Source organism: Gadus morhua, chromosome 7 (genome assembly GCF_902167405.1).
Source record: "Gadus morhua chromosome 7, gadMor3.0, whole genome shotgun sequence".
Taxonomy (NCBI): Eukaryota; Metazoa; Chordata; class Actinopteri; order Gadiformes; family Gadidae; genus Gadus; species Gadus morhua.
The window spans coordinates 29,673,042-29,699,256 of NC_044054.1; the positions used below are offsets into that span (position 1 = coordinate 29,673,042).

Here is a 26,215-nt window from a genome sequence, read left to right on the forward strand (position 1 = left end):
AGGTGTGTGTGTGTTTGTGTGCGTGTTTGTGTGTCTGTGTGTGTGTGCGTGCGTGAGAATGAGGAAAACGTGTGTGTGTGGGTCTGTAAGAGGGAGAAAAAACGATTGTGTGTGTTTGCGCTAGTTTGCGTATGTGTGTATGTGTGTGTGTCTGTCTGTGTCTGTGTGTGTGTGTGTGTGTGTGCGTGTGTGCTTGAGTGTGTGTGAGTGCTAGTGTGTGTATCTATGTGTGCACGTGTGTGTGTGTACGTGCGCACGCATGCGTTTGTAGGTGTGCTTGTATGTGTGTGCGTGCGTGTGTGTGCGTGTGTGCGGGAGCCAACCTGTGAACAGAGCAGCATGACGAGCTCCACCACCGACGTGCTCGACTTCATGCACACCAGACCTGAGGGGAAGACGGACAGCGCAGTCAGAAACCGCATTCACACGTTCACCTCACACACATATTCACACGTTCACCTCACACACACATTCACACGTTCACCTCACACACACATTCACACGTTCACCTCACGCACACATTCACACGTTCACCTCACACACACATTCGCACGTTCACCTCACACACACATTCACACACACGCACACACACACAGAAACACTTTCTTTCACTAAAACACACACACACACACACACACACACACACACACACACACACACACAGACCCACACTTTCTTTCACTCAAACACACACACAGAATCACAATCTCTCTCTCACACACTAACTCACTCACACACACACACACACACAATCACTCTCTCTCTCACATGCGCACACACACACACACACACACACAATCACTTTCTCTCACACACACACACACACAAATGCACACACACAATCACCCTCTCTCTCACACACACACACACACACACAAATACACACACAATCACTCTCTCTCACACACACATATACACACACAAACAAAAACAGATAAAACAGTAAAGGCAAGTCAGATACAAACAACATAAATCAATATTGCACTTTATGTGTGCATAAACATTGGAACAAGTACTTATTATAGTGCCAGTATAAACAGTAAAAGGCATTCCACATAGAAGACAAACACATAGACAGTAAGCTGAAGGTAGGATGAACAGAACAGCAGAGAGAGAGAGAGAGAGATCGAGACAGAGAGGGAGAGACGAGAGAGAGACAGAGTCAGAGAGAGAGAGAGAAAGAGAGAAAGAGAGAAAGAGAGAGAGAGACGGAGAGAGGGAGAGAAAGAGAGAGAAAGAGAGAGGGAGAGAGAGAGGGAGAGAAAGAGAGAGAGGGAGAGGGAGAGAGAAAGAGAGACAGAGAGTGAGGAAGACAGAAAGAGGGAGGGATTCCAGAAGAACACGTAGACAGTGGGTATAACACCAGGACACCGGGAAGTGAGTGAAACAAGCACACACTGACACGTATCATAACCTAGCTTACTTTAGCTGCTCAGACTCATCCTACACTGAGATATATACACCACTGCTGCTAGCCTAGCATGCTAGCCACAGAGCTAGCGTGAAAAATATAACTTCTCACCTGATTGACGAATGAGTGAGACAGCCAGGTGATGCACCCACTCACACACAACCACACACGCCTCTTTCCTTCATGACACACACACACACACACACACACACACACACACACACACACACACACACACACACACACACACACTCTATTTCTCGTTCTTCTATCAGACACATCATATACCGTTCCAACGTGTTCATTATTCTCTCCTCTCGGTCGTACAATCTCACCTATTGCTCGCACAAACACAGTCTCACACACACACACACACACACTCTATTTCTCGTTCTTTTATCAGACACATCATATATCGTTCCAATGTGTTCATTATTCTCTCGTCTTGGTCGCACAATCTCACCTATTGCTCGCACACACACACACACACACACACACACACACACACACACACACTCTATTTCTTGTTCTTTTATCAGACACATCATATATCGTTCCAATGTGTTCATTATTCTCTCCTCTCGGTCGCACGGTCGCACAATCCACAATCTCACCTATTGCTCGCACACACACACACACACACACACACACACACACACACACACACACACACACACACACACACACACACACACACACACACACACACACACACACACACACACACACACACACACACACGCACACACGCGGTGCAGGGCAGTGCAGCGGAGACAGGGACAGTGAATGGGCAGACTGCACAGACTGAGAGACGCCGGCTAGAGAAAAGGAGGCGTGTACAGCACCTGTACCTTCTATGAGCAGCTCCTGCCCATGGCTGCCCAGCAGAGTCCTGGACAGGAAGGGGGCAAAGTCCACAAAGATCTCCCTCAGCAGGGGGGCCACCTTCTCTAGCGCCCTCTCCAGCTTGGTGGTGATACTGCACCCGGGGACGGAGGGAGGAACGGGGGAGGGTACAGATCAGGGGGGGATGGAGAGAGGGAGGGAGGGGGGGAGGGTACAGATCAGGGGGGGTGGAGAGAGGGAGGGAGGGGGGGAGGGTACAGATCAGGGGGGGTGGAGAGAGGGAGGGAGGGGGGGAGGGTACAGATCAGGGGGGGATGGAGAGAGGGAGAGAGGGAGGGACGGGGGAGGGAGTGAAGAGATCAGGGGTGGAGGGAGGGAGGGATGGGGGAGGGAGGGAGGGAGGGAGGGAGTGAACAGATCAGGGGGGGTGGAGAGAGGGAGGGGGGGAGGGTACAGATCAGGGGGGGATGGAGAGAGGGAGAGAGGGAGGGCGGGGGAGGGAGTGAAGAGATCAGGGGTGGAGGGATGGAGGGATGGGGGAGGGAGGGAGGGAGGGAGGGAACAGATCAGGGGGGATGGAGAGAGGGAGGGAGGGAGGGTACAGATCAAGGGGAGAAAGAGAGAGAGAGAGAGGGAGAGAGAGAAGATTTACATCATTAGGCAAAAATGGAAGACAATTGAGGGGAAGATAAGAGAAATTGAGAAGACTGCGGTGCATTTTAAGTACAGTCGATTCAATTAAAGTGTGGCAACAGAAATGAGAAAAAAAAAAGCACAAGTCAAGAGAAGGAAAAAAGTCAAATAAGTAAAGCCACGAACACACAGAATACCGACCGGGGGGAGGAAGGGAAGCAGGGAGAATTAATTATGAAACATCCTCACAAAACCCTGCAGAAGCAGAACGCAGCTCACACGCTTCTGCGCTCCGTGCTAACTGTCAAAACGTGTGTACAATGTGTGCAGATGCTTGGTGTTTGCACGTTTACTAAACCAAAACCTGTCAACATCTTGTACGACGAGCGGAAGGCGACTTAATTGCAAAACACTACGAAACATTGCAAGTCATCTTTTAAATTTGGTTTGTTTATTTGTTTGTTGTTCTTCATCCGCTGCCAGGTAATACCGCCCCTTAATCGACTACTTATTAATACCGCGACACGCACACGCCTAGCAACTGCCAAATCGGTTGCTAGGGTTTTGCCAGCTCGGTTGTCCCACGCCTGATGTAATCGGGTGAAAGGACACAAAGGTGTCGCCTGGCGTTCTCACAGAAGCGTGCTCGGGACGCGATATGACTGTGGTGAGCATTATGGGATGGTTCAGCGGCGCGACGTTGTGGACGTCGAGGTGCGAGTGTCGCAAATGAAAGGTTAATGAGGACTGAAATTGGAGGCTCATCTTTCATTTGTTTTGGATGAACGGGTCAGAAGGAGGAAAAAAAATAAAGAATAATGAATTATGAATGACAAAACTGGATCCCCGCCCCCTGGCTAATCATAAAGTATTAGCAATGACCGCATTACTCGATCTATTAAGCAAATAATCAATTAGCAAACGTTGCAGCATGTAAACAGCAGGGCAATGTAATTGGAAAGAGTGTGTGTGCAAAGCGTTAGGCTGTGGGTGTGTGTTTGCGGGTGTTCGTGTGTATGAGTGTGTGTGTGGGTATGTCAGTAGTGCTAAAGTAAATGTTCTCCAAGATCAAACAATGTCAAGTTTAGCTCGCGGAAATCATAACAAGAGCGTAGATATAATATTGTGCTGGTGGTGGAGTTTAGAAGCGTCTTATCAGAGAATTCATGGAGAGGAAATGGGTCACCTGGAATTTGCACATTACTCCCGCTAATACCCATCGTTCAGTTTGAGAAGATCATGTGGGCGACATCCCCCACAAGGGACCCATAGATCAGGCGTGGTCTGGTATGATCCATAGATCGTGTGTGAACATCCAGCATATGTGATCCATAGATCACGCGTGATCCATTGATAAAATGTGAACCATAGATCAGGCGTGATCCATAGATCAAGGGTGATCCATAGATCACGGACGATCCATCGATCATGTTTGATCATGAATGTCCACAGATCCTGTGACCTGGCGATGGCCAATGACGGAGATGGTTCCCATGGGTTTGCTCAATCAGAGAAAGGGATGAGTGTTTATCGATGGGTTTATCGCTGGCTTCTGGGTTTGAACATACAAAGGCCTCTGTATCTCACTCTCTAAAACCCTGGGGCTCATTGACTTTTGGCAAGTTGTGGAGGCAGTGAATCAGTAAGGGAGAGAGAGAGAGAGAGAGAGAGAGAGAGAGCGAGAGACAGAGACAGAGACAGAGACAGAGACAGAGACAGAGACAGAGACAGAGACAGAGAGAGAGAGAGAGAGAGAGAGAGAGGCATAGAGGCAAAGACAGAGAGAGAATGTGTGAGAGGATGTGAAGACCCTGAATCTCTTTATCTGCCCCCTGTAGAGCACCTTCTGACCTCCAACTTACGAGGGATTTCTGTGGCCCGGGGTGCATAGATCATTCTAGAAAGTCAAACAGCAACGGTGGGAATTATCGGAGAAACACTGGAGTGTGAGGGTTGAGTGTGCCCGTTAGAGAGGGTGCGCGCATTGGCCGAGTGCCAGACAGTAGACAGCCTGGCCCCTGGACACAGCCAATCGAACGGGCAGGCTCAGGCCTCTCGCAAGGCATTATGGGTAGAGTTGGGTTGTGATCGGTGGGGATGATGGGAAGGAGAGGGGGGGGGGGGGGGGGGGGTTCTGCTTGCCTAAAACACTGCCCTGCGTCCCTGGGGGTGGTCTGGAAGCCAGCGAGAGAGCTAAAAGACTTGAGCTCGGGCAGCGTCTGGCCGCACTGCTCCACCTCACAATAGGAACTGCAATGTAAACCACACAACACACACACACACACACACACACACACACACAAAGGGATTAAGAAACACACACTCTCAACACTGTATTCCTGCGTTCGCACTCGCGCACGCACACACATTACCGTCACAGACTAAGATTGTTACAAGACTAGCTTGAGTGGGCTATAATATTCAATACGGTTTAAACATTACCATGATAGGGATGGTTCAATGTACATTCTTTTTAGGGAAATGACACTTAGATGGCTTTAAAAGGGAATCTCTTAAATATCTCTATAATCGTATATTTGTAAGAGCTATGCAGGTTATGGAAACACACTTAAGACACCTTAAAAAATGTATAATTTATGAATCACTCCACCCCATTGTAGCCTGGAGAGCCAGAAGAAACCGAAGAAGAAATTCCTTCGTTCGGAATAAGAGCTCCCTGAAGACACTTTTCATGGATTATTCACAGGATTAAGTTATACCAGAAGATCGGCATGTACCTTCTTGTATCAAAAGGTGCATGTTGGTCTTCTGGTATAACTTAATCTTGAGAATGTTCCATGTTCAACCTTGAAATATGCCTCAACTTCTGGCAATGAAGGATCGTGTGTAGGATCACTTTGGTCTGACATTACAGGCTACAGTGGGCGGGTGATGATAACCAAATTAAATATATGGTTGGTGCTGTATTGCTCTAAGAATGAAACACATTGAATTATGTGCATTGTGAAAGAGTAGCGGAACACTTCAAACCTAAGGGAAAGCTCCACATGTTTACCAGAGTTTGTATGGTAAAAATCGAATTTTAGTTTGATATTAATGTTCGGTCACTCTTTGATATCTCGGCCTTGGAGTGTTGAAATCAATTTATTAAAAAGCTTTTGTTAGCAATTGTGAAATTAATGACTCGTGTTCCTCGCGAGTATATTAAAACCCGGGATGATAAGTGATGCTGAATAAGTACACTGCAGTTGTGTTAAAATATGGTAAGCTGTTTTGGGAGAGATGACGAATATGCTGTATTGAAGTCCGGCTTAGTGCAATCTATTTCAATTAAATTGGTAAATTAATCAGTATTACGGTTATCAAGCTAGTGTGTCACTGTGGGTGTGTGTCGTTATGTGTATTTACGGGCCTCATAACATTTATTGTGTTGGCGCAAATAGTGTGACTGCTGACCGCATTGGTTTGTTCAGTCTGAACAGAATACATGGTATGGGAAAGATGCAAAGGCCCAGATTTAAATAAGGTGGGGGGGGGGGGGCTGAGAAAAACAAAGAGATGCAAACAAGCGAGCGAACGCAAGCCAGCAAACAGGTGAGCGGCGTTTAGCCGGGGACAAAATGGCGGGGTGCTAGCGTAGCTTAGCACGGTGGCGCGAGACGGCGGGCTTCCTGACCTCATGTTCTCCATGGTGTCCTCGGGCATCGGCGCCACCGTCTGCACCGCCGGAAGGCTCTTGCTGGTGGCGCCGTTGACGAAGGACGAGGACGAGGAGGAGGAAGAGGAGGCGGAGTCTGCGGCCCCTGGTGAGGAAGGAGGGCAACGGCGAAAGAGAGACGGAAACAACAGAGAGGGGAGGTGGAAAGAGAGAAGGGTTGAAGGGGGGAGGTGGCGGGGGAGAGGGAACATTAGAGACGCGGTCTTAATTACCGGGAACATTAGCCGGCGGACGGCGGAGAAACGCATTAGCCCGCGGTATCGCTCTGCTTCTCCTCAGACTTCTGTCCAAACAACCCCACCTAGAGGGGGCTGTACTTCAGCTCCCATCCCTTCCGCGGTCGTTGTGCATGCACGACGCCGAAAGGTTGTCAATCCTAGCCCCCTGTGCACGCTACCGATATCCTCTAATGAACAGGTGCTGCATGGCCTGGCCCCTCATCCTCCCGGGGTGAACCCGTTGGCCCCTCACACCCCGGCGCTGGGCCTCACACCACCACGGGGTGGGCTACCTGTCAGGCAAGAGCGGCTTTGACAGGAGCGCGATTGCCCCCCCTGCCAACGCACCGCACACACACACGTCCAGTGAGGGGGCGTGTGGGTCGCTCATTTATATTTCACGACCGACGCGGACGTTTTTCCCTCCACCCCAACCCTCAAACCCGACCATAAATCCCCAACACACAGCAGCTTAACGTTGTAGGGCACGATTACGCCCCAGGAAAGGCCCGACGCATTACTACCTGGATGTTATACGTACGAGGTCATGAGCAATGTCTGTCATATTTCACACCACTGCCGACTATCAAAAAAAAACGTATCAATGCATTACGCTGCAGTGATGCCAGGATTGGCCGGGGTGTATTAAATCGCACAGGAATTCACTTTTCATTTTCTTGTTTCGCCTCAGGCCACACGGTTAGTGGACGGCGGCACTAGAGGGCAGTAAAGGGCAGCGGCACCTTGACGCCCCTTCGTTCCAGAGCCCGGGCTCATTCCTCAACATGACCAATAGCAGGCCAATCCCTGTCTCGCACGGCTGCAATTAATCTCGGGGGAAGGCTCCGCGTCTGACAGAAAGATGATTCCCGTTGCAGTGTTTGACCACGCCCGATCGCGCGCTTCCTAGCCGTCGGCGCGAGGGGAGTTGTGAGGAAAACAATTTGGCATTTGTCAGAACACGACGGCTCTGACCTCTGCCGCATTGATTCATAATAAGGAATCAAAGGAGGACACGTGAGGAAATGCACCGTGACTTTTACCCTACGTCCGTCCAGCACTATTGGCTCTTACCAGAGAGTGCTTTGCATTCATCCGCCGTCTTTACAAAGCGAGAAGGCTTTTAAAGGCTTTTATTATCTCCCGTTGGAGAACTCTTCCAGTTGTTCTAGTTTTTAGATTGTACATTCTGCATGCGTGATTGTCAGACATTAGCATAAATATACGTTTTTAAGAGCGGCGTAAGTGTAAGTGTATCTTGCTGTGGGTGTTTAAGAAGAGGGCGGTGCACAGGTGACCTCTAGCTCACCTGTAGTGTTGATCATGCTCTTTGGGGTTGCCGTGGCAGCGGCGAAGATGTTGGGTGTGCTGCCAGGAGTGGCTGACCCGCCTGTGGTGGGCGTGCCCACCGTGTTGACGGACAGGCTGCCGGGCGGGGCCTTCTTGACTGGCACCACGACGCTCCTATCAGGGGAAAGAGACGCACGGGTTGACCAATCAGCACTCAGGCGTTACGAGGATTTGGCTGTGATTTGGACGTTACATTATAAAATTGAAATGTCTGTTAAAGACGATATAGTTCTTTGATATTTTCCTTTTATTCACGAGATATTAGCGTTGACTAATCATTTAATTAAAATGTGTTCAAAGTATTTGGCAAAGGGTTGTGTAAGAAATATAGAGTGGTTATAGTTTAAAAAGGCGTGTGTGTGTATGTGTGTGGGAATGTTTTCCTGATCATTGTTTTAATCAGCATTCGCTGCGCATTTTAAATATGCATTGTAATAATTCACACCCGCGTTTCATGTGTTGTTCTTCTGATCTGGGAACAAAACAGCTCATCAATGACTAAATTAACAGCCATTTAACGGGCGCCGTCTTCAGAGACGCGTGTGAGAACGTCCCGATAGCACAGAGGAAGGGTTCTAACGGCACGGCCAATAGGATCTCTCTAGGATTATCAGCAATAAAGGGAAATCGTTTTATGTGTAATATGATGTAACATCCCTAGCACCGGCCATCCATCAAAGAGTACAAAGGTTGATTGCCTCTCCTAAAAGCCATTTACACATATTTCATTAAAAATCGATGAATAAAGCTGTGGAAATTCACAGCACTTTCACTTTCACCCTTTCATTATTTTTAAGCTGCTGCGATGGCATGGGGTCCTCGGGGGGGGGGGGGGGGGGGGGGGGGGGAGCCAGGGAGGGAGTACCTGTCGAAGGAGTGGAACTGCATGGGCAGCATGGGGTGTGTCTTCAGGGCGGGGTCCGGGTGGTAGGGGGTGGGTCCCACCTCCTGCCCCGTGTCCCCGCCGTCCAGAGGGGCGGCCACCAAGCTCTTCAGGATCTCCTGTCGGGGGGGGAGAGAGAGAGAGGGAGGGAGAGAGAGAGAGAGGGAGAGAGACGGAGAGAGAGAGAGAGAGAGAGAGAGAGAGAGAGAGAGAGAGAGAGAGAGAGAGAGAGAGAGAGAGAGAGAGAGAGAGAGAGAGAGAGAGAGAGAGAGAGAGAGAGAGAGAGAGAGAGAGAGAGAGAGAGAGAGACGGAGAGAGAGAGAGAGGGAGAGAGAGAGAGAGAGAGAGAGAGAGAGAGAGAGAGAGAGAGAGAGAGAGAGAGACGGAGAGAGAGAGAGAGGGAGAGAGAGGGAGAGGGATAGAGAAAGAGAGGGAGCGAAAGAGAGAGGGGGAGAGAGAGAGAAGGAGAGAGAGAGGGGGGGGAGAGAGAGGGAGGGAGAGAAAGAGAGAGAGGGAGTGAGGGAGGGGATGAGAATGAATGAACGAGCACGTTGCTCTTGAAGAGCCTCTATGTTTTACTGCAGGTGTATGCGGGAGGTTTATGTTTCCGTTCGACTCCTCGCTAATGGAATACCTTGACATTGATAATTTAACTCACAACGTTAAAACACCTTCTTCTTTTTACCAGCCCTTAGCATGCGTGTATGAATAAACCTCGAGCCTCGCAGAACACTCTCCGCAGAGAGATTAATATTTCCCAAATTGAAATTCCTTCCCAGCCTTTGGACGCGGGGGGCCGACGGATTTGCAAATGAGCCGAACCTGGAGGCAGAACTAATAACCGGAATATTGGCCGAGCTCAGAGCCGGCGTGGAAGAAAACCAGACTTTTCCTCCAGCAGGTAAGCGTGTTATCTTTTCATCACTAAGAACACAAACGACACGACAATCGCACAAACAACAAACCACGACCCACGCCCTCACCTTGACGTTGATGCCCTTGTTGGTCTGGCTGATGCTGGAGATGGAGGAGGGCGGAGCCTGACCCGGGTTGGAGGCGGAGCCAGGGTTATGCGGCGAGTCCAGCAGACTCTCCTGGGACCTCCTGACGTCCGACAGGCCGCACAGTAGGTCCGCCGTGCCCACCACGCCCACGCCGCCGACCACATCCCGGTCCCGGTCCGTCTCGCGGCCCACCATGCCCAGGCCCAGACCCAGGCCCATCTCCGAGCCGTTCAGGGACCCGGACACGTGGCCCTCCTCCCCGATGCCCGAGTCGGTGTGGGGCAGGCCCCCGCAGGGGGAGTTGTCCCCGGGGGTGGAGCTCTGCTTGTCCCGGTCGGAGAAGCCCGACGAGGGGTGTTCTGGAGGAGCGAGGGACAGAGGAGGAGGGGGGAGGGGGGGTGAATACGCGCCTGGTTGGTCTTTAGAGACACCTGCTGGATGTTTTCTACTGCAACTAAATACATGAGGTAGAACGATTCTCAGGAGCTAAACGCGCCCAGAGCATGAGTCAGACCATCGAGGGGACTTTTTCTCTGGAAACCACTTTATTCCGAGGATGAAGTGATTTCATCACCGGAACAAAGGAGACTTGTCTGGGAACGTCTCAGAAGGGCTTTGCAATACCCACATTCTGGTAATAAGACACATTCCTTGCAATCTTAGGAACTCGGGAATACAACCATATAACCACCAAGTGTCACACATTCCAATACACTCCCAGAAACACGAAGAACATAGACTACACAACGTATAGGATTTGACCTTGAATGCAGTAATCATGCAGCAAACATTTCAATGAACTCTTTAAAATGAGGCGTGATTATATATCGCCAGCGAGGCTGTTTTTAGCGGGCGCCTTAGGGGCCTAAGCGTTCTGTGTTTTTCTCTGTTGTCATCCCCGTCAATGGGTGGGAAAAAAAGTGCTTTATCAGTGTTTGCCCGAGGCTTTTATGTATTCGCCTCCCCAGCGGTAAAGCGATGAGTCACTTCCTTCTGCGGCAGGAGCGGTGAGCAGTGGGCCTGACCTGTGCTGGTCGGAGAGTTGATCTCGTGGCGGATGCTCCTCCCTGATAGGCTGGTGGACCTGCCAATCTCCCGCTGGGGCTCCAGGATGTCCCGGTACTTGGAGACCATTAGCACGGAGATGAAGTAGACGACAGCCAATGCCAGGAACTGAGCCTGCTTACTGTCGTCCTGGAATACACACAAACACACACGCGCACACACAGACACACACACACACACACAGACAGACAGACACATACACACACACACAAACACACACATTACAATGCACTCTAAATAATAAGTGTAATGGATAAGGCCAAAATAAATGCATATAGGTTTTTAATTTTCTCACCACGTCTCTAAACACCACGGCCCTGAGTCGGTTGATGTCCACGTCCTGTAAGAGGCGGTCTGGGTCCTGCTGTGAGAGGAGGAGGCAAGGAAGCAAGGGAGCAAGGAAGGAAGGAAGGAAGAAAGTCAGCTTACACCTCCAGCCTCCTGAGTGTGTGTTTGTGTGTGTATTCTTCCGGGCGTGTGTGGGGAGAATCCATCTCATTACTACTCATACATCGTAAACATGACATACACCCACGACGTCGCCCGCTATCAGCGTGACAAGGTAAGAGTAACAGGGACCCATGAGAGAAGGTGTGTGTGTGTGTGTGTGTGTGTGTGTGTGTGTGTGTGTGTGTGTGTGTGTGTGTGTGTGTGTGTGTGTGTGTGTTACCTTGTTGGTAGTGGGGGCACTGTGCAGACTGTCCTGGGATCGGCTGCTGCTCAGAGACGATTTACAGCCACGCTCTCTCTGCCGCTGTCTGCACTCCAGGCAGTTCCTCACCGCAACGCAGCACACTGGAGCGCACACACACGCACACGCACACACACACGCACACACACACACACACGAGAGAGAGAGAGTTCTACGGTAAGAATAACGCGGTTCAGGCGAGGGTACATTTCCTATTAAAATGTTTGCGTGTCATTTGTTACTCTGTTAAACGTGGCGTCGTTTAGCAGGGTTTAATTATTTAACTGTAGAGTTATAGCCGCTAATATAATAGCAAGGTCGTCTGTACCACAATTCATACATTGTGTGTGTGTGTGTGTGTGTGTGTGTGTGTGTGTGTGTGTGTGTGTGTGTGTGTGTGTGTCTTTTCAGTGTCTATGAATGCATATCGAACTCCCCTCTCGGCTACACAATAATGCAAGAAGAGGTAGAGTGTTGGCACTTGTATTTCACTTCCCACACCAATGTGTTGGTTTGTTTACGTTTTTCCTGAAAGGGACAATTATATTTGATTGAAAAAGAAATGTGATTTTCTGGGACATCCAGTTTATAGTTTATGCCCTGGAGTTCTGTCCCTGACCGGTCTCAAATAGCAACATGATTACACATTCAGCTTGAGATGTGCTGAGTGTTGTATTAAACACATTCAGTGTATTTCATATCTTACACAACCACAAGATGGGTATTAATCCATAGAACGCCAAAACTTAAATATTTTAACCCTAGATGTAGCACTAGATGTACTTTCATACGTCTCATAGTTGAGGCGTATTACCCATTTAGCTCGACATAGTGTTGTATGAAACACATTCAGTATATTCTATATCTTATACAACCATAGGATGCATACCAAGCCATAAATGCAAAATCTTAAATATTATATATCTACATGTGTGCAACACGTTCATACGTGTCGGATTAAACACATACAGAGTATATTCCAGATTTTATACAATGCTAGATATGGAATACAGTATGGTATTGGGTACCAATCATTAAAAGGCAAAAATATGAATATAATATATCTACATTTACGTCATACATTCATACGTCTCAAAGTGGAGACGATCTTCGCTGGCACCTCTAGAAACATCCGGGAGAGATGCTTCTAGAGATGTTGCTTGCATAAGATATTCCATATCTTATACAATATCTTACACAAGGATATTCCATATCTTATACAATATCTGACACAAGGATATTCCATATCTTATACAATATCTTACACAAAGATATCCCATATCTTGTACAATATCTTACACAAGGATATTTCATATCTTATTCAACCACAGGATGTGCATAAAATGCAAAAACTGAAATATAATCTATCTAAATGTAAATGTTACGTTCGTACATATCAAAGTCGAGACGATGTCAGCTGGCCAGTCTAGAAACATCCCTTCCGTTACGGATGTTTCTAGAGTACGATTATTCAACTCCAGAAACATCCGGATCCGGAACGGAAGCATCTAGAGCCGCCATCGGACATCGGACGTCGTCTGGACATCGGGGGGTGGACTGGAGATGGGATGAGGGAGTAGAATAAAAAAACTCAAACTCACACATACCAAGTCGGAGGCACTGCCTCATCAGCCCCCCGCTGGACATGTTCTTCTCCGCCTCGATTTCGCTGAAGTTGAGCGAGCTGGCGAACACCAGGACGTCCACCATGGCCATGAGGCGGGACAGGAAGGTGACCGCCGTCTCTGAGGACATGCCCTGGGTGGCCTCGATGTTCTCCAGCTCCGTCTGGTGACCGGGGGGGGAGAGGGGGGAGACAACAACGGAGGAGTTCACGTGGAGGAACACACACGCAAAAACTCACGGGATCGGGAGGGTGCTTTCTCGTTTGAGTTTAATATTATTTTTTCCGGTAAAAGAGTAGTCAAGCAAATGAATCGTTAAGTTGATCGCAAAAAGATTGCTTTTTCTTTGTTTCATACGCTGGGAATACTATTGATGTAAACCAAAATAATATCCAATTTAGTGATTTAGTATACTTGCGCATCAACTGCAGAAAGTGGTAACATAATAGTGAGTTAGCATACTCCTCTATCAACTGCAGAACATTTAAACAGAAGTGTGAGTTAGCATACTTGTGAAGCAACTAAATAACATTTAACTTGAATTGTGAGTAAGCATACTAGTGAAGCAACTCAACAACATATAACTACAGACTTCTAGCTAAGTATATCAACATCAACATTCAGTGACAGTGTGACATCACAGAGCAATGTGTTAGCAAATGAGCCACAGACGACACACACAAAACCGGTGATGGGAACACAGAGGTAAGGACAGCGGCGGTGAGGAGAAGTTAACCCTTCGGCAGACAGAGAGCTAAGCTAGGCCCCTGAACCGTGACCGTACACACGAGCAGTAGCACTCGCTACCCCAAACGTTCAAACCACAGTTAATAGAGTCACGAGCATGACATCGAACCCTGGAGTCTACAGGGTGGGGACGGCAGAACGGGTTCTGGAAGGTGGGGGTGGGTGTTTGGTGGGGGTGGGGGGGTTGACGAGGAGCAGGAGCGCTGAGCCTCAGGTGAGGTCAGGTGACGTGCGTACAGACATACGGAGGGAAGGAGGACAGACAGAGAGTGAGGACAGCCAACGGGGTGTCAGGTTGGCGGTCCCCAGGTGACCGTGGTGACGGTGCACTCGGGCGATTTGAGATTGGGTTCTTTTTTTGTTGTTTTTTTTTGTTTACGCACCTCACCCCCTCCAGCTCCAGCCCCCGGCAAAGGGTTCACCTCCTTGCCCTTTGACCCCCCCTGGGGCGCCGCTCCTCCTGCCTTCTTTGGTGTCGATACAGAGGGGTGGGGGGGAGGGGGGGGGTAAGGGGGGAGGGGGGGGGGGGGGGGAGGGAAAGGCTTAGCAGACGTATCCCCCTGGTGGCTTGTTCAAAGCGCTCACCTCGCAGATATTTGGTTACAGGTCTTCAGACAACAATGCAGTGCATCACTCGAGATATAATTTCATCCCGATTAATTCAGATCAACATGATGATTCAAGCCGTAACAAAATAAATAGAGGGATAAAGAGGAGAAACTAGCGATATAAGATTGAATTGATTTAAGCTGCGTAGGGACAGTGATTAACATTGAAAGCGATATAAAAAAGGTTTTTAGTTGCGAGTTCAATTAAAACAATAATAATGAGCTGTATATTATTCGCATCACAATGCAGGAACGCATCGTCTAATTTGAACCATTCAGAAGAACGTTCCACCCTTTGTCCTGTCCGTTTTCTACCTCCATTGATTGGAACTCTCTGCGTACTTGCTCCGTTTTGGTAACATGTAATTTCCATTAGACAGCAGCAGGGAGCTGCTCCTGTGTGTTCTGAATACCGATTGGAATCGGACTGCACTTCAGCACATAAACAGGTCGAGGGGAGAGTAGTAATGAGCAGAAGCAAAGAGGAAGAAGCACAGCGAAGGATAAAACAACACGATGGATGGTCAGGCAGGCATGGCGGGAGATTGGGTCAGTCTCGCGGTCAAAACGGCTTTAAGTAGAGAGAGAAAGGAAACAGCAACTTACAGCGTTGGCACTACTCTTAGAACTCTGCACATGCAGAACGCAAACACAGACAGACGGACAAAACGATAACAGGACAGAAAAACAGAGGAGGGAAAAGAGATGAAGAGTTAAAATAAATAGGTAATAGCAGTCATAAGGTTGTTGAATTATTAATAAAAGGGGTTGGAAAGCAGGGTAGTAATTAAGGCGTAACGCTTCTAAGGAATGTCTAATAGCTACAGTCGACAAAGGTACACGGCAGAGATAGAATATTGTGATCATTAAAAAAGGTTTCTCAAAAAATGAATCAATAATAAATTGAACTTCAAAAATACACATCTTTCAACGTTAAAGGAAGAACGACATCAGAACGATCCAACCACTGGGATTGGAGAGTAGACGTGGTATTTTGAACCTCAGCCACAAGGCCCTGATCACGGCTTTTTTAAGATGTGATGCGGTGATCTGTAATCCCCCCTCCCGCCACAAGGGGCCAGAACCGAGCCACTTACAGAGGGGGAGGTGGCCGCAGAGAGCAGAGGAAGGATGCCTCCGCAGGCGATGATGATGTTGTCCACCATCTGAGAGATGAGATGGATGGTGTTGTGCACGAAGATGATGTTCTCGTTGCTGTTCACAAAGTCCATTACGGACTTGGTGGAGTGACTAGAAAGAGAAATGTGATCATTAGACCGGTGATGCGAAGTCATCAGGGAGTTATTATTACCTACCAGGCATACCCAACTACTTAGAACGCCTTGGAAGGAAAGCTAGCTTGTTTCAGTGACTCTATTGTGTAGGTTGCATTGCAAGTTTATCCAGGACATTCTTGAAATTTAGGTTAGCTATTAAATAAGATGTCTGCAAGAGATGTAACTGGATCTACTTTAAACAGCATTTGGCAAGAACATGAGTTTCCTATTTATATATTTAGATTTATTTGTAGGCTTTTCAGTAAGCCTAAATGGGTAAGCGTTAACAATACCCCTAAACCTAGCTCAAACTCTTTATCATTTATATAGTAATACCACAAAATCTAGCCTAAACTCAGTATCAGTAATATAGTAAAACCACTAAATCTAGCTTAAACTCAGTATCAGTAATATAGTAAAACCACTAAATCTGTCTTAAACTCAGCATCGGTACCAGTACAAGTAATACCCCTCAATCTAGAACAACTCTGTATTAGCAATGTAATACTACCCCTAAACCTAGATTAAACGCTGTAGGCCATCAGTTATAGAGTAATACCCCTTATCCTGGCTTAAACTCTGTATCAGTAATAGTAATACCCCTAAATCTAGTTTAAACTCTGTAGGCCCGTCAGTAATACCCCTAAACCTATCTTAACCTCTGTCGGTAATATAAATACCCCTACACTTAGCTTAAGCTCTGTTTATCCATCAGTAATACAGTAACACCCCTAATCCCAGTTTAAACTCTGTATTAGCAATATAATACTAACCCTAAACCTAGCTTAAGCTCTGTATTAACAATATAATACTACCCCTCACCCTAGCTTAAACTCTGTATTACCAATGTAATACAAAAAAAACTCGAAACCTAGCTTAACCTCTGTAGGCCGACCAGTAACACAGTAAAACCCCTAAACCTATCTTAACCTCTGTAGGCCTGTCAGTAACACAGTAAAACCCCTAAACCTAGCTTAACCTCTGTAGGCCTGTCAGTAACACAGTAAAACCCCTAAACCTATCTTAACCTCTGTAGGCCTGTCAGTAACACAGTAAAACCCCTAAACCTAGCTTAACCTCTGTAGGCCTGTCAGTAACACAGTAAAACCCCTAAACCTATCTTAACCTCTGTAGGCCTGTCAGTAACACAGTAAAACCCCTAAACCTAGCTTAACCTCTGTAGGCCTGTCAGTAACACAGTAAAACCCCTAAACCTAGCTTAACCTCTGGAGGCCGATCAGTAACGCAGTAAAACCCCTAAACCTAGCTTAACCTCTGTAGGCCGATCAGTAATACAGTAAAACCCCTAAACCTATCTTAACCTCTGTAGGCCGATCAGTAACACAGTAAAACCCCTAAACCTATCTTAACCTCTGTAGGCCGATCAGTAACACAGTAAAACCCCTAAACCTAGCTTAACCTCTGTAGGCCGATCAGTAACACAGTAATACCCCTAAACCTAGCTTAACCTCTGTAGGCCGATCAGTAACACAGTAATACCCCTCAACCAGCCAATCTCGTTAACAACCAACTACGACCCATCAGTAATGGAGTGATACCCCTGAACCCAGTCTGACCTGTTAACATAACCCACTACGACCCATCAGTAATGGAGTAATACCCCTGAACCCAGCCTGACCTGTTAACATAACCCACTACGACCCATCAGTAATGGAGTAACACCCCTAAACCCAGCCCACTAGGACAGCGCCCCAGCCCCACCTCCTCCACACGTGGACGTCGGTCTCCAGGGCGAACAGCAGGTCGGTGAGCAGCCGCTGGTGCATGGGCGACCACTTGAACTCGGGGATGCGGAACATGGTGGTGCGCGGGCCGGGGCTGAACTGCCGCCGCTGCTCCTCCGTCATGGGCATGCCGCGGAAGCCCAGGTCCACCCGCAGGTCCCTCTCCAGCTGGGCCGCCGTCCGGCCGTGCAGGGCCTGGGCGGGGGGGAGGACCACGGAGGGATGCAGTGAGAGGAACGGTTTAAGATTACGCCTGAAGATGGTTTGTTTGTCGTCATGCACCGCAATTACAGCAGCAGTCGCTGGCAAGGAAATGATTGAGTCTTGAGGCTCCTTCAGCAATGCAATATCGAAAGAAAAAGTGGAGTAGAAACACATACGGGACATGATTTAATTAGAATGAAATAAAAATATAATAAGAATTGCTGCAAATGGATGGGGGGTGATGGGGAGCTACGAAGGTCAGAGCTACGTCCTCGAATGCTGCTTATCTGCCGATTATGGGAACCGTGTTCGATACTCGGGAATGAGGTAACACACATGTAAGTATGTATATCAATAAATATATATAAATAAACATACAATAAGACCACTAAACCACTGGTTTGAGGCTATTCTGTACTCGCTATATAAAATTATAACATGACTTAAAAGTCAATGTTTGCAATATTGTTGGCATGAATCAATACTATAAAGGACTGCATTCATTTGCACACACACACACACACACACACACACACACACACACACGCGCGCGCACACACACACAAACACCTGGGTGGTTGCGGTAAAGGGCTGCATTCATTTGCACACACACAGACACATACACAAAACCACACACACACACACACCCACACCCACACCCACACACACACACACACACACACGCCCACCCACACACGCCCACCCACACACACACACCTGGGTGGTCGCGGTGGTCTGGATCTTCTTGACGTCCTTGTCCTTGCCGTCGTCAGACCTCTCGGTGTCGGAGGCGGTGCTGGCCGTGTCCCCGCCGGCCTTCAGCCCCGCCCCCTCTCCGTCGGCCCCCGCCGGGCCCTCCCCCTCGGGGAACTCGGCCCTGGCGGCGGCGTGCGCCTGGGCCCTCGCCTGCAGGCTCTCGGCGGCCGCGATGGAGCTGATGTCCGCCAGGGGGCTCTGGATCTTGAAGGCGTCGTCCTCGGGCATGTCCCCGGGGCCCGAGCTCTGCGCCTGCGGGCCCAGGTCCGAGCCGCAGCTGGTCATGTGGGCCAGCAGGCTGAGGTCGTCACTGGGGCAGCCGGGCCCCGGGCCGGGGGGGGGCGGCTGGTCGGCCCTGGGGAGGACCAGCGGGTCTGGGGCTGCCAGAGCCGGGAGGAGCTTCTCGTCCACCTGAGGAGGAAGGAGGAAAACGCTGGAATCACCCGGGCACTGTGGGGGACTCCTGGAGCTCCTTGACCCGCGTGGGCTTGGATAAGATCGACCGAAGACCTGCTGCTCTCAAATAATAAAAGCTGTGTTTTATGAGGCAGGGCTGAACGATTTGGGGAAATAATGTAATTGCAATTATTTTGACCAATATTGCGATTGTGATTTAATGTGCCATTTTTATAATTTATTAAGTTCCTTATGTTGTGTATTATTCACTAAAAAAGAAAATAAATCATTCTTTAGTATTACCAACCCAACATTGGAAGCAGTCAACATCAAAACTGCTTTTCCTTGTGTTCCGGTGTGTTGAGATTCATTTATATTATAAACTTCTTTATTTAACTATTGAATTGTAAAATAAAAATAAATGAAGCGTACTGATTACCAGTCATTAACGGTAACAAATCACTTATTTTTTTCGCAGACTTTGCGATTTGAATACCGCGTTCTATTACATCGCGATTTCGATTTGAATCCGATTAATCGTTCGATTAAGCCCTATTTTGATGTGGCAGGGTCTGTGTGTTATGTACTGTTTGAATGTCTCTGAGGCCAGGCCAAGGGCATGTTTACAGCCACGGCTGGACGATAAAGCGGTATTCTATACTATCTCTCTTTCTCTCTCAATCCTACAGTATATAAACGGACATTGATGTGAACTTCGGTATACTTCAGCAGAGTTACCGTTCCCGAGTTCCCCTCCTCCGAGCCACAGGTCATCGTTCGCCCGTACCTTGCTGAAGAGGAAGCCGTTGTTGCTGGGCACGCTGTCCTTCTCGTCGGCCAGCGTGATGAGGGGTCCCATGTTCCCGTCGTCCTCCAGGCCGACCCCGGCCAGCCCCAGGCCGGAGCCCAGGCAGACGCCCCTGGGCCCGGGTCGCTCCTCCTTCAGCGCCAGGCCCCCGTTGAGGTTCTGCACCGCCGCGCAGTAGGCGCTGTCCAGCAGGGACCCCACCTCCACCAGGGGTCCGTTCTCCATGCCCCCCACCCCGGCCACGCCCACGCCGCCACCCACCACCACGCCCGCCACCAGGCCCCCGCCTAGCCCCTCCGGGGACAGGTCCAGGTCGTCCAGCTTCACCTCCGTGGCCTCCACCTTCTCCGCCTTGATGTCCACCAGCAGGTCGTGCACCTCCACCCGGACGCCCGGCACGGGGATCTGGTCCCCGGGCGTCAGGGCCTCGGCGTCGGGCCGCTTCACCGCGCCGTCCGCCAGGAGGTTGCGCGAGGAGTCGCCGACGACGACGCCGACGCCGACGCCGCCGACAACGCCGCCGACGCCGCCCTCGCTGTACTCGGCCTCGCTCTCAGGCGTCTGCGTGGCGGAGTTGTCGTCGATCTCCAGGTTGCCGTTGACGACGGGAGCGGGCACGGCGGACAGGCCGGAGATGGTGGAGACGGAGCCCTTCTTGCCCTTCTTCATGTTCTCCTCCTCCTGCCGCTGGTACTCCTCGTACATCTTGGCCAGGTACTCCTTGTGGGCCTCGTAGGTCACCTGGGGAACCGGCGGGGACAGGGTGAGTGGAACCGGGGAACGGTTCCGTTCGGTTCTACGTGACGAGGCTCGAGAACATTTCGGTTGTTTTTATTTAAATGTATAAAGTTGATAAACCTGGGAAATTCTCTATCAAATAATGAAAGACATACTTCATGCTAAAAACGCTTTCCCAGAGTGGTGGTTTCCTATTGGCTGTGCTCCCTAGCTCGAGCGAGTGCGACCACTTTTGACCACTTTTTGACCACCTACTTTTTTTTCAAAAACATTGCTGCATGGAAACTCATGGGCTTAATGTTATCCGACTAAAACGGCGATTTACTCTCCCCATTAAGGTACGATTAACTAACCAAATACCGATATTCGCCAAGCCTTTGGGACAGCCCCAGAAACAGCCGGAAGCAATGGCCGTTTCTCATCAGCCTAAATAATTAGGAGCAGTTGATGTCATAGCTTGTAAGGAAAGAGAATTTGGGCCAATTACAACGAAGCAATCTCCTCTGTTTCACCACAGGTGCCACTGTTCCCAGTTCTAATTTTTAGATTGGTTCCTCTTTAAGATAATACTAACTTACATACCGCTATTGATCACGGAACGGGCAGGACATTCAATGTCAGATCAATGACTTTATCAGCAGACTTTTACCGATGTTAAAATGAAATGTTCCCTTATTGCTTGAATATTTTGGTGTCCTTGAAACTATGGGTTAATAGCTCCCGACATTCCCCTGAGCGAATGTCAGAGACGCACACCGCTATCGACGACTGATCAAACAATAACACGCTTATGAGTTACATCCCCTGGGTTTAACCGCTCAGCAGAAGGACACACTGATCCGATCAATAGCCACAATCGTCTGGAGATCATCCCACACCTTCATCGATGCACCAAAACCAATCCGTCAATGAACACACACACCCGCCTGTCCCAGTTACAAATAAGTCATCAATGAAAATGGATGCGGAGGCGATTTCCACACCACTACATACACTCTCTGCCTCCACCCTGATGGGGAAAAGATCTGCTAACGGTGGGGGGGTGGGTGGAGTTGACCTGTGAAAGGTCATGCTAGAGTAAATGGTAAATAGTGCTTTTTTTTTTTTTTTTTACAGTATTGCCTGACGGAGGCGGAGTCAACCATTCAAGGTGACAGCCAGCTCGCCGGGAGCAGTTAGGGTGGGGTGCCTTGCCCAGGGACACATCGACGCTCTAGGAAGAGCCGGGGATCGAACTAGCAACCTTGCGGTTACCAACCAAACCAGCTCTACTTCCTGAGCTACTGCCTCTATTGTTTTATTTGACCATTTTATTTAAAATATGCAAGAAAAATGTCATCTAATGACCGGAAAAAAAACAAGGCTCTATTTTTCAACACATTTGAAAAGGAGTGGGAAGAAGTGTGCACTTGTTTAATCCCGACCCCTTTCGGTAAATCATACAATAATCATAAACTACAACCCGTTTCCTTTACTTAAATTAAACATGCAATTTATGCAATTAATACCTGAAAAATAATGATGTAATATGAATGCTCACCTTGGAGTGAGCATTAATATTGCATAATCGGGGGATCGAACCAGCAACCTTCCGGTTACCAGCCAGCCCGCCCGCCCTCCTGAAGCCACTGCGGCTCTGCTCACCTTGGAGTGGGCGATGGAGAGGGTGTCCACCCACACCCTCCACCCGCCCCACTCGTACTTGATGGCGTGGTAGAGCAGGATGCGGAAGATGTTGTACACCATCTCCGTGATCTTCTGCTCCTCGGGGCTCTTGGGGTTGATGTAGCCCAGCGAGAACATCCAGTCCTGCCACACAGAGCACTGCAGCAGGCAGCTGGAGGAGACACACACACACACACACACACACACACTTATTCACGCACGGTCGTCTCACGTACGGTTGTCTCAAGTCCGACAGGGCTGTCGGGACGGAAAATCGGGAGTTGAATATAAAATCGGAGAGTGAAAGACTTAATACCAGCCGAATGCTCGACTACTATTCGAATAATAAATATACATAGAATAAAACGAGAATATAATATATAGAATATATACATTTTTTATAAATGTGTTGGCAAACATAAGCAAACCTTGACCTTCTTGACTTGGAAAAATGTTTGTTACATCATGCCTGCCAAACAATTTTGATGGCCGGAATGCGAATATGCGTCATATTCCTATAATAATAATAACAATAATCGTGCCGCTGAAAAGAAGAGCGGGACACGTGCGACGGACTTAAGCTCCATTCTTTCACCACTATGCTAATGTTTAACAACCCCATGCTGATAGCTGCATTGGCAAGGCATGAGCCTGTGAATACAGTGTATTAGGTACACAGTCAATAGCAAATAATGGCCTCAATTTGAGCAATACAAATTTTAACATAACTCAAATAAAAAAAATAAAAAGGAATGAAATTCATAATGTGATGATATTGGAAGATTGAGACTCAGCAGCACACTGTGATTCTACACAAAATGTATTTAAGTATTAAGTAAGGGATAGATATGTAGGAACATATGTTTCATGATAATAGACCACCGATTAAAATGGGTCATGACAAGTGAGTGTTCCAAAGGCTATACATGCTGTTATTCCTCTTTCTTCTGACTAATATACTAATTTTAAGTTGCTGTGGATACAAGCATCTGCTAAATGCCCTAAATGTAAATGTCGATGTAAGCGACTGCAGCAGGAAGTTACTTCAGCTGACAGCCACCTGAGCCAATGACAAACTGAGGATGCAGTGACGCGTGTTTCACCAGCGGTAGCGCTGTTGCTGGGGTTTTACGTTGTAGTGTGGGGTTACTCATTGAAACGAGCTACTGTGTGTGTGTGTGTGTGTGTGTGTGTGTGTGTGTGTGTGTGTGTGTGTGTGTGTGTGTGTGTGTGTGTGTGTGTGTGTGCGTGCGTGCGTGTGCGTGTGCGTGTGTGTGCGTGTGCGTGTGTGTGTGTGTGTGTGTGCGGGTGCGGGTGCACTCTCACCGGCGGTTCTCGCGGCTGTTGCTGAAGAGCTTGATCATGTCGGAGAGGAACAGCCTCCGGACCTCCATCAGCTCAGTACTGGGGGTGGAGCTCTTCAGCAGCGTGGCCACCACCTTCAGGATCACTGCGGGGGGGTGACGGTGACGGAGGACGAGAGAAGAGGAGGAATAGATGGAGCAGGGGAGGAGATCATGAGGAAAGCGAGATCGGGTTGCGTTTGCGATGAAGTTAGAGCCGCCTTGATACACGATTTATCCTGCATCGTTCGCGTGAAAACAACAAACACAGAGCCTCTCTTTTTCCATGGCACCGGTATTGTCCTCGAACGGTTTCTCGTCAACGCGCTAATTAATAATGGCCTTCGCATTTATATCAACATGACGCATTGTAGTCTGAGTTGAAGCCTGATATCACACCTGAATTCACCTCGTACTTAGATGAAGTGACATCTTTTTTATAATTAATTACCATTATTACCACGACATCAAAAGCATGTCGAGGTCAATTTGATCAATAATTCAACGTACATGCGTGTCGATATTCCGATATACGGTACATCTCTCTCCCCCGACCCCAATGTATATGCTCTCTACTCACTGGGGTTCTGAATCTTGACGGTGGAGTCTGGCTCCGGGTGGGGTTTGTGAACCACCTGGGTGCACACTTGCTCCGTCAGAATCTGCGAGGAAAGAAAACACATCCATCATCACAACGCAGCGTAGACACGGCGAACAGACGACAGGTCCAGACAGAGGAACGGAGATGGATGTGGACGAGGGGCAACCAAGAAAAGGTTATCTTCCATTGTCTAAAACGGATTTCCTTTTGTACATCGCCGCACCATTGAGATGTTTATATTCACACGTTTGTGATTTAATGTTTTACGAAGCGGCCACGGATGAGTTCCCCGGGAAAGCTAATTACAAATGCCCTTTTCAAAATCTCTTGGTATCCTTAAAGACAGTTTTATTGTCCCCAATAGTAATGACATTTAATTAGTTCTACTTTAAAATTGTTGATTTCACTTGGCAATGTTGCGAGACATACCATCCTGAATGTAGAAAAGCCGCAAAGACCTTTATAGTTGAATAAATTCTAACCATGTGAAAACATCTAACGAATAAGCAAAGCCCTTTTAGTGACTTTAGCTCAGGCGGCCATGTTTGAACTGAGTCACGCATCCACCAGACACACCAGCGCGTTGTTAACGCTATGGCTGGGGCCTGATGTCCTTCTGGGCTGACGTCACCAATGTTTTCTCTCCAACAAAGAGCCCCGCTTGGAGCACACACACGGTGACGGAGATAAGGCTGTCACCACCTCCACCTCCATTTCCACCTCCACCACCACTACCACCACCTCCACCACCTCCACCCCAACCACCTCCACCACCTCCACCACCACCACCACCACCACAACTTCCATTACCCCCTCCACCCAAACCACCTCCACCACCACCTCCTCCATTACCACCACCTCCTCCACCAACACCATCAGGTCGCCGCCGGGTACCTACCTCGTACAGGGTGTTGTAGGTCGTCACGGAGACGGTGTTGGTGTGCATCATCAGTCTCTCACCGAGCAGCGTGAACAGGCTGTGCGTGTGCATGATCTCCACCTTCCGCCTGCAGGTGGGTACACACACACACACACACACACACACACACACACACACACACACACACACACACACACACACACACACACACACACACACACACACACACACATGGACAATGATACACACACACACACATGCAAACACACACACACAGAAATAGACACACACAAATACATACACAGACATAGGCACACACACAAACACACATGCAAACACACACATACACACAGAAACATATGCAAACACACACGCACACACACAAACATTTAAACAAACACACACACACATTTAGACACACACACACACACACACACACACACACACACACACATATTAGCCATTAGCCCAGACTGCATTGTCACTGTCTTCGCCACGGTGTTTTGGAGCGCTGTGACAGCAGAGCCCGGCAGGGCCTGTCCACTGTCATCAGGCTCTAAAGGGGGATGCAAATGAACAGCGTCGTCAACGCGCCGCCGCCAGCGCCGCCCAGACTTTATTCAGCGAGCCACAGGCCCATATGGCCGGCTGACATTAACGTGGCCGCCGGGCTCCGAGCGCGTCTGAAAAGCTGTTCCCTTCTGGTCGTTTATTACGGGCGGGCTTTGGCGAGCGCCGCTCACCGCTAACCGTGTCAACGGCCGAGAGCGAACGACGGCGACATGACAACGGCTGTAACGCTAACGCAACGCTAATCCTGTTAAACACCCTAAAGTGGAATCACCGCGGAAACGCTTAGCAGTCGGTTCGGCTCCTGAGATATGTATATTCACGTGTGTGAAACATGCATCTTATGAGTGTCCTTATCTTGGTGATCATTAGTTTTAAGGCATGGGAGTTTGGTGGGTATTGCTGATAATTCTATGATAGAAAACGTTCTAATGAGAACAGTCCCCATCTAGGACGTGTCAAACGATAGCCT

General features: G+C 48.7%; 1 protein-coding gene across 1 annotated transcript in view; it reads right to left on the reverse strand.

Annotated features, from left to right (window-relative positions):
- nbeaa (neurobeachin a) overlaps positions 1-26,215 on the reverse strand; it is a gene marked incomplete in the record, with an annotated part of 68,386 nt that overhangs the window by 27,252 nt on the left and 14,919 nt on the right. Inside the window, 21 exon segments of the mRNA XM_030361367.1 lie at positions 324-385; positions 2,263-2,390; positions 5,033-5,140; positions 6,528-6,654; positions 8,097-8,251; positions 9,003-9,139; positions 10,004-10,383; positions 11,050-11,218; positions 11,385-11,453; positions 11,760-11,884; positions 13,382-13,568; positions 14,536-14,619; positions 15,367-15,390; positions 15,858-16,011; positions 17,760-17,977; positions 18,704-19,153; positions 19,926-20,687; positions 22,329-22,521; positions 23,676-23,799; positions 24,273-24,354; positions 25,192-25,300. Of these exon segments, the coding sequence (XP_030217227.1) occupies positions 324-385; positions 2,263-2,390; positions 5,033-5,140; positions 6,528-6,654; positions 8,097-8,251; positions 9,003-9,139; positions 10,004-10,383; positions 11,050-11,218; positions 11,385-11,453; positions 11,760-11,884; positions 13,382-13,568; positions 14,536-14,619; positions 15,367-15,390; positions 15,858-16,011; positions 17,760-17,977; positions 18,704-19,153; positions 19,926-20,687; positions 22,329-22,521; positions 23,676-23,799; positions 24,273-24,354; positions 25,192-25,300 (3,847 nt within the window).